The following is an 18,200-nucleotide window of genomic DNA, read 5'->3' as shown; positions in this document are numbered from 1 at the left end:
AGATTCAACAGCTCAGTGACAGATGGTGTGATCGTATTAGCAGAGCTCTTCAGCAGTCTCGCACTGATTTTGTCCAAACCGATTGCTTTGTTTGCCTTCAAAGTGGTAAGCTGTTGAAGCACAAACGATTCCTCTAACTCAGTTAACTGGAGCTGAGATAGCTGTTGCTCTAAGACTAGGGTGCGGTTCGGCCAGATTGTCCTTATTTTGTCAGCCAAGCGCCTGCCTATAGACGCAAAGAAGCTATTAAAAGCAGAAGCGATGGATTTGGGCGTGGTGTGCTGGATGCTATCGGAGATGATACATTGAACATTTTCTGAGGTTGAATTACGATTGCAAACTTCGTTTACAGCTTTCCACATTTTTTGGTGATCCCCTTTGGCTTCCTCAATCATATCACAGTAATATTTCGTCTTGGCAGATTTTGCTAAGCGGCTTACCTTCTTCCTCAGTTTCCTGTAAGTGTTCCAGTGTTTGACTGAGTTAGATTTCCGCGCTTTTCGATGAGACCAGTCTCGCTCTCTCATTGATTCATTTATTTTCCTATTCAACCAAGGAAGTGGTGTTCCCTTCACACGTCGTCTTTTGACAGGTGCATGATCGTCTGCAACTTCTGAAAACAATTTGTTCCAAGTCAGTAAGGCGTCATCAATATTGTTTTCATTCTCAACGACGTGCCAAGGAATATTCCCAAGATCTTCATTAAATGAAGTCGCGTCGAAGTTCTTGTAAGAGCGATACTCAAACATTCTTGGTTGAGCTTTAGTGTGAACACCGGCCTTCAAAATGCAAAACACCAGGTAATGGTCACTCAACGGAAACGGAATAACACCAGATTTAACAATGCGATGTTCATTATTGATGAAGATCAAGTCAATCAGGTCCCGCGAGGTGTCAGATACGAGTAGGCTCTTTTATTAGTTGAGTCAAATCAAAAGCGCGCGAGAAGTTGAGAAGTTCTTGTTTATCTTTCTTAGGCAATTTTGAATTTGGCATCATGTTTGCATTTAGATCTCCTAAAATGACCACATCCGATTTTTCAAGATCAACGGCAGGCATTCTATCTCGCAGAGACGAAATAAAAGTTTGGAAATCGGCATCTGGTGCTCTATAGGCGCAACACAATAGCGTTGGTTTGCATTTAACTCGAATTAACTCAATCCATAAACATTCCTGACCACCAGTATTGATATCGCTCCGCAAACGAAACGCCAAATCTTCTCTAATATACATAGCAACTCCGCCATAACCTTCTTTATTGCCAGTGCGATCTTGCCTTATGCACACAAATCCAGGGAGTTTTATTTCTGCATCGCTTGTAGAGGAATCTAGCCAAGTCTCGGACAAAGTTAGCACGTCAAAAGTTTTGTTGGTAATTCCCTCAAGACGTAGAGAATCGGTTTTATTAGCGAGACTTCGTATATTCAGATGAGCAATCTTGAGACCTCTAGTAGACTTGATATAACCAAATGTCTGGTAGCCGGTATTAATCTGAATGTCACCAGCAAGAGCAATAGGAGCAAGGGCGAAACAGGCACGATGAAAACGTTTACAGAGCATTACACTCTTCAGCCGTCCATTGGACTCTTGCCTTCGGGTCGGTTCGTTTCGATGAAATGAAGCACCTGCGACTTCAGTCCTGCAATTCATCTGGGAAGCAAAATATATCTTCCTATCGTTAAGCAAAGTGCTCTCCCGTAAATATGAGGACCTCTAACTCTCAAAAGTGATGTAGATACAGAGAAAAACACTGACCGCCATGACCACCTGGTATTCCCCGAAGAATCGGTATGATTTAAGCTTGCAGTGTTACGGTTAAATAATTATTCACGCTTAAATTTGAATATTACTGACAGTCTGTATTTTTGCCGACGGCTTAATTTAGCTTTGCAGTCATTTTATTGGCGGTAGCTTTACCAGTCTTCAACCAAATTAACCAGGGAATTCGCCCAAGCATTACACCAAACCGAATAAATTGAACTAACAAAACGAGGAAATCTCCATACTTTGTAATCACAATATGCAAATATTCACATAGGAACGAAAGTAAATTGAGCAAATCCTGTTCGCTTCGGCTTGAAAAGGTTTGTAGACCTTTCTTGGTTTTCAACAACAGAAGAAGAAATTTTAGCACTCTACGAAGCGGCTGTGCAACTAACTCAGAGAAAACTTCAAAACTCGCCCGGTCGGATTTGCAAATACGGTTTTGGTTAAGCTTATTTTTGGACGTGAGGTTATAAGCTCAAGTTGACGACGAAAATCGACAGAAAACTTAATTTGTTTACAACTTACAGCAACCTCCACAAAGCGACTTACGTGTTAACTCAGAGAAAACTTCAAAATTCGCCCGGCCGCTTCGGTGCAACCCTATCCTAAAAACATTAGATCAACCTCGGATATCGTTTTTCTTTAAAAATCCCGCTAAGAAAAATGGCATTCTTTCGCTACAAATCGAGGGTGCAAAAAAACTGCGCTTTGCTGCATGTCAATCTTCTTTCATGTTAAGATGAAATGATCCGTTTGAAGTGGGAAACCAGCTTAATGCACGTGTGCTCAGCCAATCAGCATCAAGCAATCATGCCCACTTGAGTACCAAAAGTGCCCTCGTGATTAAGAAAAAAATGCCCTCTGTCTCAGCCAATCAGCATTCATTAATTTTGCCCCGTATGTGATAAAAAATCTAAGCATACTTTGCTCGCGTTTGTCCTCTGATTGCCATACTGGTGGCCATATTGGGTGTTGCTTACAGCAGAAGTCTGCATGTGGGAGATTCAAAATTAGAACGAAAAACGTAAACATTCTGCATTTCTTTTTGTCATTGCCAATTCAAGTAAAGAGCCAGAGGAGCGACGTGAATCAAACAAACAGAAGGCTGAACAGCTGAGTTCAAAATTGCATGTATTTGATATCAGGGTTCATACAGGTCCTAAAAATCTGGAAAGTCCTGGATTTTATTGTGGCATTTTCCAGGACTGGAAAGTCCTGGAAAAGGCTACTGGTCTTGGAAAGTTCTGGAAATCTGTTAAACTCAAGTAATAAAATGAAATGTATGGCAGACAGTAAGGAGAATTAACAATGAGATCTTGGTAGTGAAAGGGTTAATGTGAATTTTAGAGTCCTGGAAAAATCACTCTGACTCCTGGAAAAGTCCTGGAAATTTGTTTCTGAAAGAGGTTCTGAACCCTGTTATAAGGCATGAACATTGTGTGCCTAAAATGTACTGGCTAACTGGATTTCCAATTTTTTTTTCCTGCTCTGACAATACCAGTAAATAAGAGTGTAGAGGTATCAAAATATTTATTTTTTTTGCAACTGCACAATGCTGTGTGACCCTATAGAATACCATTTGTTTCCCTTATTTGTTCACTTTATTTGCTTTACTTTGCTCCAAATAAAAGGTAGACAAGCAAAGGAAACAGAACTGAGGGTAGCATGGAAGCTGATATACAGGTACACTAATTTATTATTGTTAATTGCCAAGTTGTTTGTCTGACAATGGACAACTGTCAAAACAAGGAAGATCTAAAACCTAGGTTGAACACTACAATTTAAAACATGTATTTTGTCTCTGTATGACATTAAATTTGTACCATACTTCAAATATTGAAATATGATAGAACGTGAAGTTAAATTCTCAGCCTCATCTTCTTCATGATGTATATGTTGTGTTTCACACTTATTTTTGGTGTACGTTTTTTCAAAGCACTGGGATTTTTGATTGCTATGTACTCATAATCTGAAGTGAGAAATAAAAATTAAACTGTTTCAAAACATTTTACCCAAAGACAGAATTAGATACCACAACAGATGCTTTAAAATATCTGTTGATTGTGAGAATGTTCCAATAATTATTATGACATTTGTTATTTATCATGACTTTTTACAGACGTCAGTCTGGCAGCTGAGAATATATGCACTGCTGATGTTACAATCAAGGTAATATGTCTCTGATTGTATTTAAACAACACTTGGCAGCCAAATTGCTCACATGAGCATACCATACAAAAATTTTTGTACTACCATCAAAATCATTCCAAAACCATTCATTACTCAAGGAAGGGGGAAGGGGCAAAGGAGGAGGATGCTAGTGTAGAAGCAGTGACACTGGCAAGTGTAATTACAGTATTACCTATGGTCATCCAGGATTAACCAACTGTACTGGATGACAGTCATAACTTGTGTTGATGATCATTGTAATGAAGTCTATGACAACAACAGCTCCTAATAGAGCTAATATGATTCAACCTTGCAGGAATCTAAAAACACTGTACCACTAATAGAGCTAATTTGATTCAATCTTGTAGGGTTCTGAAAACAGTGCACAGGTAGACCATCAGCTGGGCCAAACAAGGAAAAGGCCTGCACCAAAAACACTCGCACAAGCCCAGCTCGAAGTAAGATACTTCTAACCATACAATTTATATTTTCAAAATTATTGAATCATCGGGCCATATTATTATTACTGTCTGCAAATTAACAAAAAAGCCCAAACAAATAAATGGAACTGAAGTGACTTATTAGACATGCTAGGTAACTAAATAGCAACATGTGCACAGTTCACAATTTTATATACACTGCAGTTAAATTTTATTCAAACTTTTCTCTTGTTAAGTCCATAACCCCTGAGTGTCTCCAATATAAATGTAACTAATAATTTTATATTTAGTTTATGTACTTAAGGAGTCGATGCTACAGTACATAGTTTCTAGCTGCCAGTGTTTCAGGAATTGACGTAGGACTTAACGTAAAGAGATGAGATGACATTTTTTGTTGGCAGAACTAAGTAACCCTACTGTATATGGGAACCTTATCTATAATACTACTTCTACATACATGTAGCTATTAGAATATTGTTAGAATAATATCATTTTCATTGGTTGGCGGCTTAACAGTCCACCAAAAGCAACGTGCCTTCAATATCCCCCAGGAGGTAGTGAACAGTTGGATATCATGATGTATAATTCATTGAATTCTAAGGAAGACAACGACCATTTTTCTTTTAGTACTTTGAAACAGTTACCACATACTACAAACTGAAGACGAGGAAGGGGCGATTGGAAATTGACCTCCTTAAAGATCAGAAGAGGGAACGTGTGTTTCCTGTGGCTGAAATATTCATTTTGAAAAAACAAAACACTGACCTTTACGGCAGCCCTCTCAAAACCAATTCTAGCTTTGATTAGTAGAATTCTACTAGTATACTAATTCAAATGCTGCAATCTGATTGGCTAAGTTACTCGTATACTATCAGCCATTAGAGTGCAGTAGCTGTCGATCGTCCACAAAATGCAACTTTGTTATCGTTTTTCCGACGTTTTGGAAGAAAGTTTAGATGTAAATAGACAATTAAATTCCTGAGACGACTGAAAAAAGGAAATTGATGGTTTCTTGACTTTAAAAACTTGAAATTATTGAAAAATCGGGTGCGCGGGCGTAAACAACTGCAAAATTACCAAGGACGATTTTGTGAAAGCCTGAAGTTCAATAATGTGGAGAAAAATAATTGGAAACCGTTATTTGCGTTAATTTCAGTCAGAATTCTACTAAAACAATTAGATTATTCGCTCTCGATTTCTATGCGTTGATATTTGATTCGGCCTTCGGCCTCACCAACTATCCCTCATAGAAATCTCGAGCTCATAATCTAATTGTTAAATAGTATACAGACTTCTATGCCTACACTGGAATTCTGAGAAGTTCATTGGACATGTGACTTTGAATACCACTGGGCCAGATAACTTCAAAATAGAATTTTACAACAATACAAATTTACACATTGTGTTACAAAATTTCCCTTTTTGATTTTATTTTCCTTTGTCTCGTATTCATTTATCAAAATATGCAACAAGGAAAATCAACATAAAGCACAACATGTTCCATCATAATTTGACAATCCTTATAATGGAAGCTGACAGCCAAAATGGGTACTTCCCTTGCCTGACATGTTTTATATCAATTTATTCCCCAGTCATCCTACAGTGGAACTATTAATTCATAACCTAGTTATGTTTGGGTGTCTACTACATTAGAATGACACAAAGACATTACCAACACTAACACTTTTCTTTTACCATTTGGGTTGCAGTGCAAACTCCAGTTGTGGACAAATAAATCTGCCAAAAATTAAAGCCTCCCAAAAGTTCAAAATGACTATACATCAAATCCACAAAAACCATATTACCTCTACTACTAATACAACCAAGTAATCTCCCTATGGGAGAGGAAGAATTCATGTCTTGAAGATACGTTGACGATAATTAATATGCTTCAGTTCTAAGGTAATTTGCTCAGGAAAATTTCCAACGTGACTGAAATAATAGACAATTAGTTCAACAAAATAATGATCGAGTATGTTGTCGTGTCATTTGCATGAACAGAATTCTGTTTTTTGGTTATCATAACCCTGAGAATATTCAGTTAAACTTTGCATGAAGCAAATAACATTATGTTTGTCTTGTTTACAACATTATGTTTGTGTTATTTACTCAACATTAACCCATATTCCAATCCAAAAAGTAAACATAACTCAATACTTCATGAGTAATCAGTAAACAAAGTTCATTGTACGTGTACCTCTAATAACTTGTTGAAAGGCTTCAGCTAAGAACATCAAAAGTCCATAGTTACCAAAGGGGCGAGGAGAGGGGAGAAGTGGACTGAGGACCAATCACATTTAAGCAATTTCCTAGCATACAGTTATTAGGGTCTAAAATAATAACATTTATTTGTATTTAACTCTGGAGGAAGGGGGAGAGGACTGGTACTAGTTTTCTCTGACATGCGCTCTACGTACTTCATTCGCCATGTGCTTGTGCACAACGTAGCTTCGCTCAACGCAAGTTTCTTTCCAGAGTTCTTCTTTACAATACGTATTTCGATGTTTACACTATGGCTTCTAGAAAGAGCAGCAGGAGAACAAAACCTCCGCTTAAACTGAAAGATTTCGACATCGACGGCTTCATAGCAGAATCAACACCGCAACAGATGAGCGAAGCAGTTGAACGTGAACTGAGTCAGGTCGAGTCCATGATCAAAGACCTCTCTCCAACAAAATTTAAAGCAGAGCAGTCCACTGTAGAGCAAGAGAGAGCGGTAGAAGATCTTCGAAACCAGAACTTGAAGCTAGAATTGGACCTCACTCGTACCAAACTCGAGCTGTTGAAGCTGCAGCAAGATTCAGCGCAGCCCAGTGCCCCCAAGATGGCGATGACGATCACAACAACGCCTAATGATAATCCTATCGCAAAACCAACCTTAAAAAGCCTTCAGCAAGATCCTACCGTTCAATCGGAGCTTAAATCTCTCATGGACTCTTTGGGAGATCCAGTTTTACTGGGTTTAACTGAAGAGGAGCAGGATCCAGCTCAACAGCTGTTAGAGCCCACTATTTCAAGAGGTAAAAGTCCTTTACTTATACCTGATTTCATTAGTTCGCTCCCCATCGTTCTGCAGGAGGATAAGGAGACCGTGCTTGGAACCTCTGGTGATGCTAGAATTGTGTTAAAATCCTCTCAAGAAAAGAAGCTATCCCTTGACAAAATTTCATTCCCACAGTGGTCAGCGGCTAACTTTCGCATTATGCATACTCTCATGAAAAATGGGCTTCTTTCGTCCACCCAGGAAATTCTCGATTATATTGTGTACAGTTCAAAAATTTCTGAACTAGCGAAGTGTTACCCTTTGCCAAAAGTGATGCAGTATGATGATTTGTACCGCAAAATGCAATTTGCCACAAGCTGTAAATGGGGATCTGACAGCCAATTCATATCCCATCAAACGCTTCACAGACCAGATCCATCGACTCGCACATCCACACGCCCACCTCTTCGCAAAGCGTCCCGCCCAGTCATAAACCAAGCAACAGGGAAGCAGGTTTGCTTTGAATTCCAACGGCGTGAAGGTTGCCGCTTTGGCTCCTGTAGATATGATCATGTTTGCATCAAACCACAATGTATGGGAACCCACCCACAATGGCAACACCAGTCTGCCACTGCTCAAGACCCCCAATACTGAACCCACACTCAACTGCAGAGATCTCTCCAAATTGTACTTTAACGGCAGAACTAGCAGGAGATATCTCGACCACATTGTTACATGCAGGGACCGATCCCGCCTTAATGACATGCTGTCCCGCAGAGTGTGGGGAAAGTTTACCTATTAAAGCAGGGGCCTTTTTGGAATCTATGCAGCAGCCCCAAGCAGCCAAGGTCTCCACAGACTTAATTTTTGGGACCTGGACAGCAGAACTATCAAATGACCCGGACATGAAATTTATTCTCGATGGTGTTAAAAATGGATTTCAGCTACTCCCTCCTGATTCAACGGTGTCACATGACTTTACACACAACAATAAATCTGCTCTACGACCTGGAGCTAAAGATCAAATTGAAGCGCAACCGGTTAAGGGTCTTCAAGAAGACCATTTTGCTGTAGCAGACAAGTCCCACATGCCCATAATCGTTAATGCACTTGGGGGTGTACCTAAAAAGGACTCGAATGAATTACGGATGATCATGGATTGCAGCCGACCGTTAATGGCAAATGCCAACTCATACATGGATTTAGAACATTACAAGTATGTTACTGTTGATGATGCAGCAAACCTCTGTCAACCAGGTTGTTGGTTGGCAAAAGTTGACTTAAAACACGCTTACAGAAGTGTTGTTACTCACCCCGACAGCTGGCGAGTTACAAGGATGTCTTGGTGTTTCAAGGACTCTAAACATTCTACCTACCTCTATGATAAGCGACTCCCGTTTGGAGCCAGGGCCTCTCCAATGATTTTTCATCGCCTTACACAATCAGTCTGTCGAATGATGGCCCGAAGAGGGTATACTGTGTTGGCGTACCTGGACGACTTCCTCATCATTGAACCAACTCAGCTTCAGTGCAAAGCAGCTTTTGACATTCTACTAAACTTACTAGAGTCTCTTGGCTTCACTGTCAACTGGACAAAAGTTGTCTTCCCAGCCCAATGTCTGGTTTTTCTGGGAGTTGAAATTGACACTGTCAAGTGTGAACTCCGCCTCCCAGAGGATCGTGTATCTGAGTTGTTATTCGTTCTCAAGGAAACCAGTTCAAAACGTAAATGCTCCAAGCTTCACCTCCAACGACTCATTGGCAAGCTCAATTGGGCAGCACGTGTTGTTCGAGGGGGCCGCACGTTTCTCAGGCGTCTTATGACCTTGGCAAACGCCCGCACCACCGTGTTTATTTAAACCTATGCGCCAAAGCTGACCTCCTGTGGTGGACCTCCCTCTTACCTGCACACAACTGTAAAACATTGTTCCCCTCAGCAACCCCAGAACTCCCTACAGCAGTGCTTACGGATGCTTCCCTGTCTGGTGGGGGGTGCGTATGGGAAACTGACTGGCTCTATGTTAACTGGGCCTTAGACTATCCAGCTCTCCGCTCTCTGCACATCAATTACAAGGAGACATTCACAATCATTTTGGCAGCCCATCGTTGGGCACCCTTTTGGTCAGGTTATCAAGTGGTCGTCAAGTCGGACAGCCAGGTGGCTGCAGCTATCTTAAACAAAGGTTCAACCTGTTGCCCAGTAATAATGGACTGGATTCGTTCGCTGTTTTGGCTTAAGGAGTATTACAATTTCAGCCTGTTAGTCAAACACATTCCAAGAACAACCAATAGCCTAGCAGATAGTGTTTCACGCCTTGACAATGTACACTACTGGCCAACATTCCAGGCATGGCTCTCCGAATCCCCTGTATCATATGATTTAGAATCTCACATGTCTTCATTGTCTCTTGCACTCCTTAGATACAAAGGATCAGCAGCAACTTGACCGCGAAGTCATCAATTTCCGGCGTCAAGCATGTGCCCCTACTACCAAGTCCACCTATACGAGTCAAATGCGCTCATACCTCTCCTTTTGTGTATACTACGGTTACCAGCCTATCCCAGCATCAGTATCAACCCTTAACCGCTACACAGCCTTCCTAGCAAGATCACTTTCAGCATCCTCCATCCCAGTCTATTTGAATGCAGTTCGCATCCTTCATCTTGAACATGGACTTGCAGACCCAACCAAAAACAATTTTCAGCTGGCAACTATACTTCGGGGAATTAAACGTATAAAAGGTTTATTAGTATCCCAAAAGAAGCCAATTACGTCTCAGATCCTGTTAGCCTTCAAGAATCACTTAAACTTAGATGATCCTTTGCATGCAACATTTTGGGCAGTCTGTCTGGTAGCTTTCTTCGGCCTCCTACATAAAGCTAACTTGCTATGCAGAGGATTAACACATTTCAACCCATCAAAGCATCTGCGTCGAGGGGACATCTTCTTCTTTACAGACTGGGCCATCATTGTCAACAGATGGTCAAAAACAATCCAATTTAGTCAGCGCATACTGACTATAACTTTACCACGCATTGCCCAGCACCCACTCTGCCCTTATACAGCTCTCATGCATGCTTTCAGCTTAGTACCAGCCTCCTTATCAGGCCCAGCCTTTGTCATCCCAGCTTCAACCAAGGGAGGTCTGGTCCCTCTGACGTATGGAAAGTTTAACTCCCTACTTAAATTATTGGCAACCACGATGAACTTGGATCCATCTAAATTTAGCGGACATAGTTTTCGATCAGGCGGGGCCACTCTGGCCTTTCAAGCTCAAATCCCAGCAGAACTTATCAAACGCTTAGGAGACTGGCAGTCAGATGCTTATAGATCTTATATTCACATCCCAGTTAAAGACAGAATGCAAGCTGTTAGTCAGCTGGCTTCGTTTGTTTAGATTTTCTTCCTTGCTCTGTTTTTCGTCTGGGGTGAGGTCGTTCCTCCCTAGGGAAAATTTCTATTAAATGGAAGGGATCACTTCCGAGCCCTTTCCCGTTTACCCCAGACTTTATTGTTGTTATTTTGTTTCTTCGCCTTTCGTTTAGAGAGTTAAGTCTAAAATAATAACATTTATTTGTATTTAACTCTGGAGGAAGGGGGAGAGGACTGGTACTAGTTTTATCTGACATGCGCTCTACGTACTTCATTCGCCATGTGCTTGTGCACAACGTAGCTTCGCTCCCCCCCCCCCCTTCCCCTCCCTAATTATTTGTTGTTATATTCCTTGTACATTTACCTTTTCCAGTTTGGAAAATTTCTATTAAATGGAAGGAATCACTTCCGAGCCCTTTCCCGTTTACCCCAGACTTTATTGTTGTTATTTTGTTTCTTCGCCTTTCGTTTAGAGAGTTAAATTTGATATATATATTGACCGTATGAACTATAATCTAGCAACAATTTGCAGAAATCTATCCTGGTGCAAAAAGTAACTTGGATGTTCTTGCTTTTACACCTTCCAACTGAAAATGTTTGGCAAAGTAAAGTTAAGTAAACACATTATTTATAAGGCGATCTCTCACCAATACACCAGCATTATTATGAAGGTGAGCTGATACCTCAATCACCAAGTCTGGTTCACGAGGGGGTTGCTCTACATAATCAGGGTGTGCTGTCTTGTCATATATGCACATATTGTGCAGCACACCAGTTGCTGCAATGATAGTGCAACAACGATTGGGATTAAATTTCAATGCCCCACCAGATACATCGAGGCATCGAAATCTGGACTTCCATAGGCCAAAGGCCCTCTCGATGGTGTTCCTAGTTTTTGTGTGAGCCTTTTGATATCTCCTTTGAGGCGCGGTGGAGACTGCGGTAGAATGGAACATGGACACGAATATAGATTTGCTTAAAGTCTTATTTTAATCGCCATGTGCTTGGCCCGACAAGAGATTACATGATGCATTGGGCGCGCATGCCCGTATATGATGTGTCACGCTGGACATACCGTGACATCCCCCTCTTTCTGAAAAGAGGTCCTGGTTACATGCGGATAAATCGATAAAAGGGGACATGATAATCAATGCTAATCAAAGTAATCAAACGTCTATCAAACGACAACAGGAACTAAGAACAGTTTCATGGGTGTAAATAGGAACCCAATGTCAATAAAAGAGTTTTTGTCTGTCCCTATTTAATCTTTGAACTTGGTTGGGACGCGGGTGATGCGTCCAGTCCTTGTAACTTGGCTCTTTGTGTGATAACAGGTTCCTTCACTGGTTACAACAGCACCAGCTGGCTCAAGATCAATTTGCCTCTTGCTGCACGGTAGTTGGAGAGATAGTGACTGATCTGGTGTCGGTGTATTGTCTTGAGGACGGGCTTCTGACAACGGGGGTGGTCTGGTCGCCTTGGGTATGTGTGCGTCTTTGGGGTCGTCTACTGGAGTCACTGTACCGATAGGTGGAGTGTTACTGCCAGCTGAGGGGGGTATTTCACTCTGGCTCCTTGGTCTCAGGTGCTCCCTTGTTCTCTGGTAGATCTTGCCTTGAATGTCCACCGTGTAGGTTCGGGGGCGCTCCATTGGCTGTGGCCTATTTAGCACAGTTCCTGGTTGCCAGGTATTCTTCGAGGTGTTCCAGACGAACACTGGTTCTCGGTTGTTAAGGGCCTTCTTGTCGCTACCAGCCTTAATGTCATAGAATACTGCTTGCCTCTCTTGGCATTTCTGGTTAGCTTCATGGTGGTCATCATTCGGGTGTTTGGACTTCAGTGCGCTTCTGCTGCTTGGGAGTGTCGTTTGGGGTTTACGTCCAAACAGCAACTCGTGGGGTGATGGCATCTGGTCACTAAGGGGAGTCGTGCGATACATCCATAAGGCTGTGTAAGGGCATTCCTTCTCCTCTAGTGCTTTTCTTAACAGTGACTTGCAGGTTCCAATTGCCCTCTCTGCCAGGCTGTTGGCTTGGTGGTGGTATGGGGAACTACAGTGTAGTGTGATGCCACTTTGTTCGCATTTGGTTTTGAATCTTTCGCTGATGAACTGAGATCCGAAGTCGGCAATGATAGTGGCTGGTAGGCCATATTCTGCAAGGATGCTTGTGAAGTGGTTGCACACGGTGTGGCTGGTCATGTCGTTGAGGAGTCTTATCACAGGGAATCTTGAGTAGTAATCGACGACCATAAGGTACTTCTCCTTGTTAAATTCAAAGATGTCCGTGTCGAGCTTCTCCCATGGTCGGGTTGGAAGGTCTGGCTGCAAAATGGGTAGTCTGGGTTGAGCTGGCTTGTGTTTGTTACACAGGTCGCGGTCCTTTACCATCTGCCTGATGTCAGCGGAGATACCGGGCCAGAACACTGATTCTCTAGCTCGGAGGATGCATTTGTTCTCTCCTTGATGTCCCAGGTGGATCGCTTGGAGAACTTGGTTTCTCATGGAGGCTGGTACGACGATCCTGCTACCTTTTAGTACTAGACCGTCCTCTAAAGCGAGGTCGCATCGGAAGTTCCAAAACTCCCATAGTTCTTGCGGGCATTGTTTTCTGTAGGGAGGCCAGCCATTGTAGATGAAATTCTTCAGTAGATTCATGGCAGGATCTTGCACTGTAGAGGACTTTACTGCTGTTAGGTCAATGGGGGTGGATATGAAGTGGATGTTACGCTGTGATGCGGTGTCCTTAGTCGTAGTCTCAGTGCCATGTGTTGCTCTCGTGTAACACACTCGTGACAGGGCGTCGGCAACTGGGATGGATCTGCCCGGCTTGTACTAGACATTGATATCAAATGGCAGGCATCTAAGAAGTAGCCTCTGCAGCCGGCCTGGAGCCTCATTGATGTTTTTCTTGAAAATTTGTTCCAAGGGGGAGTGATCGGTTTCAACTGTCACCTTTCGACCGAGCAGGTAGTACTCGAACTTCTCCAGGCCATATGTGACTGCCAGACACTCGCGCTCAATATTAGAATATCTGGACTCTGCGTCGGTGAGTGACCGGGACGCCATGGCGACAATGTGTTCATTCCCTTGAGAGTCTGACTGTCTTAGCCAAGCCCCAATGCCTGTTTTGCTTGCGTCACACTGAAGGATCGTGGGTGTGCTCGGATCTGGGTCGTAATAGGAAATGAGTTTGGACGCGCAGAGTTCTTGCTTAATCCTATCGAGTGCCTGCTGGTGGTGGGGCTCCCAGCTAAAATGGACGTTCTTCTTGGTTAGCTCTCTTAGTGGCGATGTTAGGTCCCCTAACTTTGTCGAGAAGTGGTTCAGGTAAGTTACCATGCCCAGGATAGTCTGAAGCTCCCCCATGTTTGATGGGCTCTTCATGTTGTGGATTGCTTCAAGTTTCTCCTTCGCTGGTTGGATTCCATTCTCTGTCAGAACGTGCCCGTAGAAGTCGACTTGTGCCTGCTTGAACTGCAGCTTTTCGGAGTTTAGGCTGACATTGTGCTTGCGAGTGGCCTTGAGCATTTCACAAAAGGCTTGGTCGTGCTCTGATTGGGTTGAGCCACATACCACGATGTCATCAGCAATCCCCATTACATTGGGGATGCCCCTGTAAACCTCAACGAGTTTGCGTTGAAAGATGTCTTGGGAGAGTTTGACCCCGAAGGGTAATCGTTTAAAACGGTACCGTCCGAAGGGAGTATTAAAGGTGCACAGCAGGCTTGACTCGTGGTCCAAGGCTACGTGCCAATAACCTTTCTTAGTGTCAACAACAGAGAAGAATTTCTTTCCATGCAGCTGGGGTAGGAGCTCATCGATGGTACGGGTGTAATAGTGCTCTCGACGTATGCTCTTGTTGAGGTCCTTAGGATCAAGGCACAGTCTGATCTTCTTTTTGCCTTCAGGAGTTTCTCTGATGTTACATACGATTGAGTTTACCCAGTCGGTTGGCTCGGTCACGGCTGTGATGACATCGTCCGCGATCATTTTATCAAGTTCCTCCTTGTATAAGGGAAGTATGTGCACTGGAACGGTGCGTGGCGGGTGGATGACTGGGACAGGATGGTCAATTAGCTGAATGTGATACTTTTCTCCCGGAAAACAGCCTAGCTTGTCGAAGCAATCTTGGTATTCTTCCATAACAGTGGGCTTGGATAGCTGACCACGTTGTGCCTCAGCTTCTGTCTTGGTTGGGGGAATGGTGTTAACTTCATCTAAATTTGTTGATATTATTCCCAGATCTTGGCATTGTCGGCACCCCAGTATAGATGGGCTTCCTGTGGCTTCCACGATGTTGAATTTGATATTGGCTGACTTGTCCTTAAAGGAGACCTTTAAAGTGGCAACGCCAAGGTTTTCTATTTCAGAGCCTCCATATCCTCTAAGGACATTGCTGCATGGAAGGATAGCAATCGGGAATGGGAAGTGCTGTAGGTCTGCGGAGGTGATGACGCAGGCGTCTGCTCCCGTATCTACTTTCAGGCTCATGTCATGGACTTCATTAATCTTGACCTTGGCAAAGATTTTGTCTGGGTGGCTGTCGAGGGCGTTTAGTGAAATTTCTTGGGTTTGCTGGTGCTTTGTTGAAGTGAGAGTTCCAAGAAATAGATTAATGGGTTCTGTGTCACTTGTTTCTTCTTCTGATTCTTCTTCGAGCGTGTACTCATAATCATCCTCAAGGGGGTACTCATCCTCTAGGTGGATGCCCTGGCCCTGGTACTCTGGGCTACTCACGATCTGGTGAACCTTTTGGAGGCGTTTTTGCATGCACACTCTCGCGTAATGGCCAGTCTTGCCACGGTGCTTGCATTTTGCATTCTTGGCGGGACAATTCGCTGATTTATCATGGGTGTTTCCACATCTGAAGCAGCCTTTCGACTTGAATTGAAGTCGGCGAGGTTTTCTTTCGGTATGATCTCTTTGGTTTTGGTCGCCGTAGGACGTTTGGTGTGTGAAGCTTTGTCCCGGTGGGTGTTTTTTAGTCGAATATGCAGATTCTCTTTGAACTGTGTGAAGATCAGATTTCTCGTCACCTTTGGAAATTATCTTCATTTGTGCTTTAGTGCTTTCCTCGACTTTCGCCAAGTCGTAGACTTGCTTGAAGGTTAGCCCGTTACCAAGTGCTATCGCGTCTTTGCGTACTTTATCGGACGCCACGCCAAATACCAGCGTATCCCTGAGGGTATTTTCTTTAGCGGCGGGATCGTATCCACCATCTTCTATTTATAGTCGCGCTTCGGTTACGAATTCCTCAAGTGGTCTATCTCCCTGCTTTAGGCATCGAAGTTGGTATCTAGCGAGGATTTGATTACTTTGGGGCTTTGTATAAGCCTCTAGTGCCGCCATAACTGGACTGATCTTGAGGTCGTCGCCTTCGCTGGCCCATGTGGTCGTGTTGTAGATTTCGAGGCCTTTGTCGCTAATCCATAAAAGCAGCAGTCTCACCTTTTTCGCCTCTTCGACTTTGTCGAGCGGCACCGCGAAGATAAGTTCGCATTTCTGTTGGAAGAGTTTGAAACGCTTGTGAATGTCTCCTGGAGTGGTCCAGTCCATAGCTGGTGGTTTCAATCGATCGGCCATGTTGTTTTTGAATGCTCGAAGTAATTGATGTGCTCTACAACTTGCCCTTGAATGAATTTATGTTCGAATGCTTGAAATGCTTCACCTGGAGGATCCAGTATCTTCTCAGGCCACCACTTCTGACACCATGCGGTAGAATGGAACATGGACACGAATATAGATTTGCTTAAAGTCTTATTTTAATCGCCATGTGCTTGGCCCGACAAGAGATTACATGATGCATTGGGCGCGCGTGCCCGTATATGATGTGTCACGCTGGACATACCGTGACAGAGACACCATCGGGACTGAAAGGGGTCAATAAGCAGCCAGCCATTTCTTCCACCGCCATGTTCAAGGCGTGCATGGAGCATGCTGCCATTGAATACTGCTGAATCTTGAACAGATCCCTGCCATCTGCACACATAGTTAGTGAAAGAAAGTTGTGCATTGCACACTGTCATAGCATTGATGGCATGAAAGCCCTTATGGCAGACATACATGTGTTCATCATTGTACGGAGCCCTAATAGGGATCAAGGAACCATCCACTGCTCCTATCACCCTTGGCATACGTGCAAATTTGAAGAAATCAGCCATTATTTCCTGTCAAGCAAGAACAAAATTTGTATGCATTGAGTTTCAAGCAACATCCTTCCTGTTTGTTTCCTCTAGAATTCCTGCTAAATTCAAAGCCCACCATTCCCTATGCCTTCAGAATGCCACTCCAAAGAACTCACCTTTGCCTCCAAAATTCCAAAAAGTCACCCACGTAGTGTGTTGTAATGAAAATATTATGTATTCACTCATTTTGTTTAGAACCCGAGAAATTTATGTACTGGAAAGCTCTGTGATAAAGCAGTTGCACAGAAATCTGGTTAAATTTTGAAAACCTTTTTATACTTTGACTATTTCGTATTCAAGTCTAGCTTCAAAAGGTACTTACATTCAGCTCGGTATTTCTGGTTGGAAACACTATCCATTCTGCAGCCATTTTTGTAAGGCATTGAGAGACTGCCAACAAGGATCTGCTCGAACTTGCCTTTGACACTCCCATAATTTGTGTCGGCAATTACTTTTTGGAAACTCCCCGATGCATAGTATCGGAGAGCTATAAGAACCTGAAAAGGGATTATAGATGTAATCAACATCAGTTCTTGCAGTGAGCATCAAATTATCAGTATCAGTGTGTTTTAGCAGCGAAGCCAAACAAATTGTGCGGACCGCCGAGGAAACAGAGTCCGCGTTGTCAATAGCGGGTCCTACCTCAACGATTATGCAGATATTGTCTGGGGTGACCAGCCTGGTCTTACAACGCAGATGAAACAATTACAATCTTTTCAAAATCGCTTTGCGAAGAAGATTGTTAACTCGAAAATGTCATCAGCAGAGGCTCTGACGTCGTTGCGGTGGGTGCCTTTACATGCGAGGCGGTTCGGTCATCGGTGTTGTGCTGTGCAAGATGCAATGAAAGGTAGCATCCCCGAACATTTCGGTGTTTTCAGATCCACCATGAACCAACAACACGGTTATAATACCCGAAATGGCTACATGACCAAAGTCAGTAGGCCAAGAACGGAATGGGGGAAAAGCAAAACATATTATAAAGCTATTAACGACTGGGCCACACTACCAAGTGCTTTAAAGAAACCGATGCCGAAAACTATTTTTAAATACAAACTGAAACAGTTTTTATTGAAACATTTTAACCTTAGTTAGTAGTATTTTAATTCTTGTTTTAGTTTTTAATCTTAGTTAGCTAACCGCATAGGTTTTTTGTCCTTTTTATTGTATTTTAGATTTTAATGTATTTTAAAGGTTTAACATTTATTTTCTCAGAGGACCCTCCTGAAAACCACCTTATGATGATTGGAGGCCTCCTCTTGGTATATTATGTATTATGTAT

General features: G+C 42.8%; 1 protein-coding gene across 1 annotated transcript in view; it reads left to right on the top strand.

Annotated features, from left to right (window-relative positions):
• Window positions 1-8,249, top strand: part of LOC145486697 (uncharacterized) — a 39,060-nt gene extending 30,811 nt beyond the window's left edge. Inside the window, exons 2-5 of the mRNA XM_081465409.1 lie at window positions 4,305-4,394; window positions 5,004-5,091; window positions 6,086-6,110; window positions 8,041-8,249. Coding sequence (XP_081321535.1) covers window positions 4,305-4,394; window positions 5,004-5,091; window positions 6,086-6,110; window positions 8,041-8,161 — 324 coding nt within the window. The 3' untranslated portion in view covers window positions 8,162-8,249. The remainder of the gene's footprint in view (window positions 1-4,304; window positions 4,395-5,003; window positions 5,092-6,085; window positions 6,111-8,040) is intronic.
• The last annotated feature ends 9,951 nt before the right edge of the window (window positions 8,250-18,200 follow it).

The sequence above is a fragment of the Orbicella franksi genome, chromosome 5 (genome assembly GCF_964199315.1).
Source record: "Orbicella franksi chromosome 5, jaOrbFran1.1, whole genome shotgun sequence".
In the NCBI taxonomy this organism is placed as follows: domain Eukaryota; kingdom Metazoa; phylum Cnidaria; class Anthozoa; order Scleractinia; family Merulinidae; genus Orbicella; species Orbicella franksi.
The sequence above is the reverse complement of the archived record's forward strand: the minus strand, read 5'-3'. Positions and strand labels throughout refer to the sequence as shown.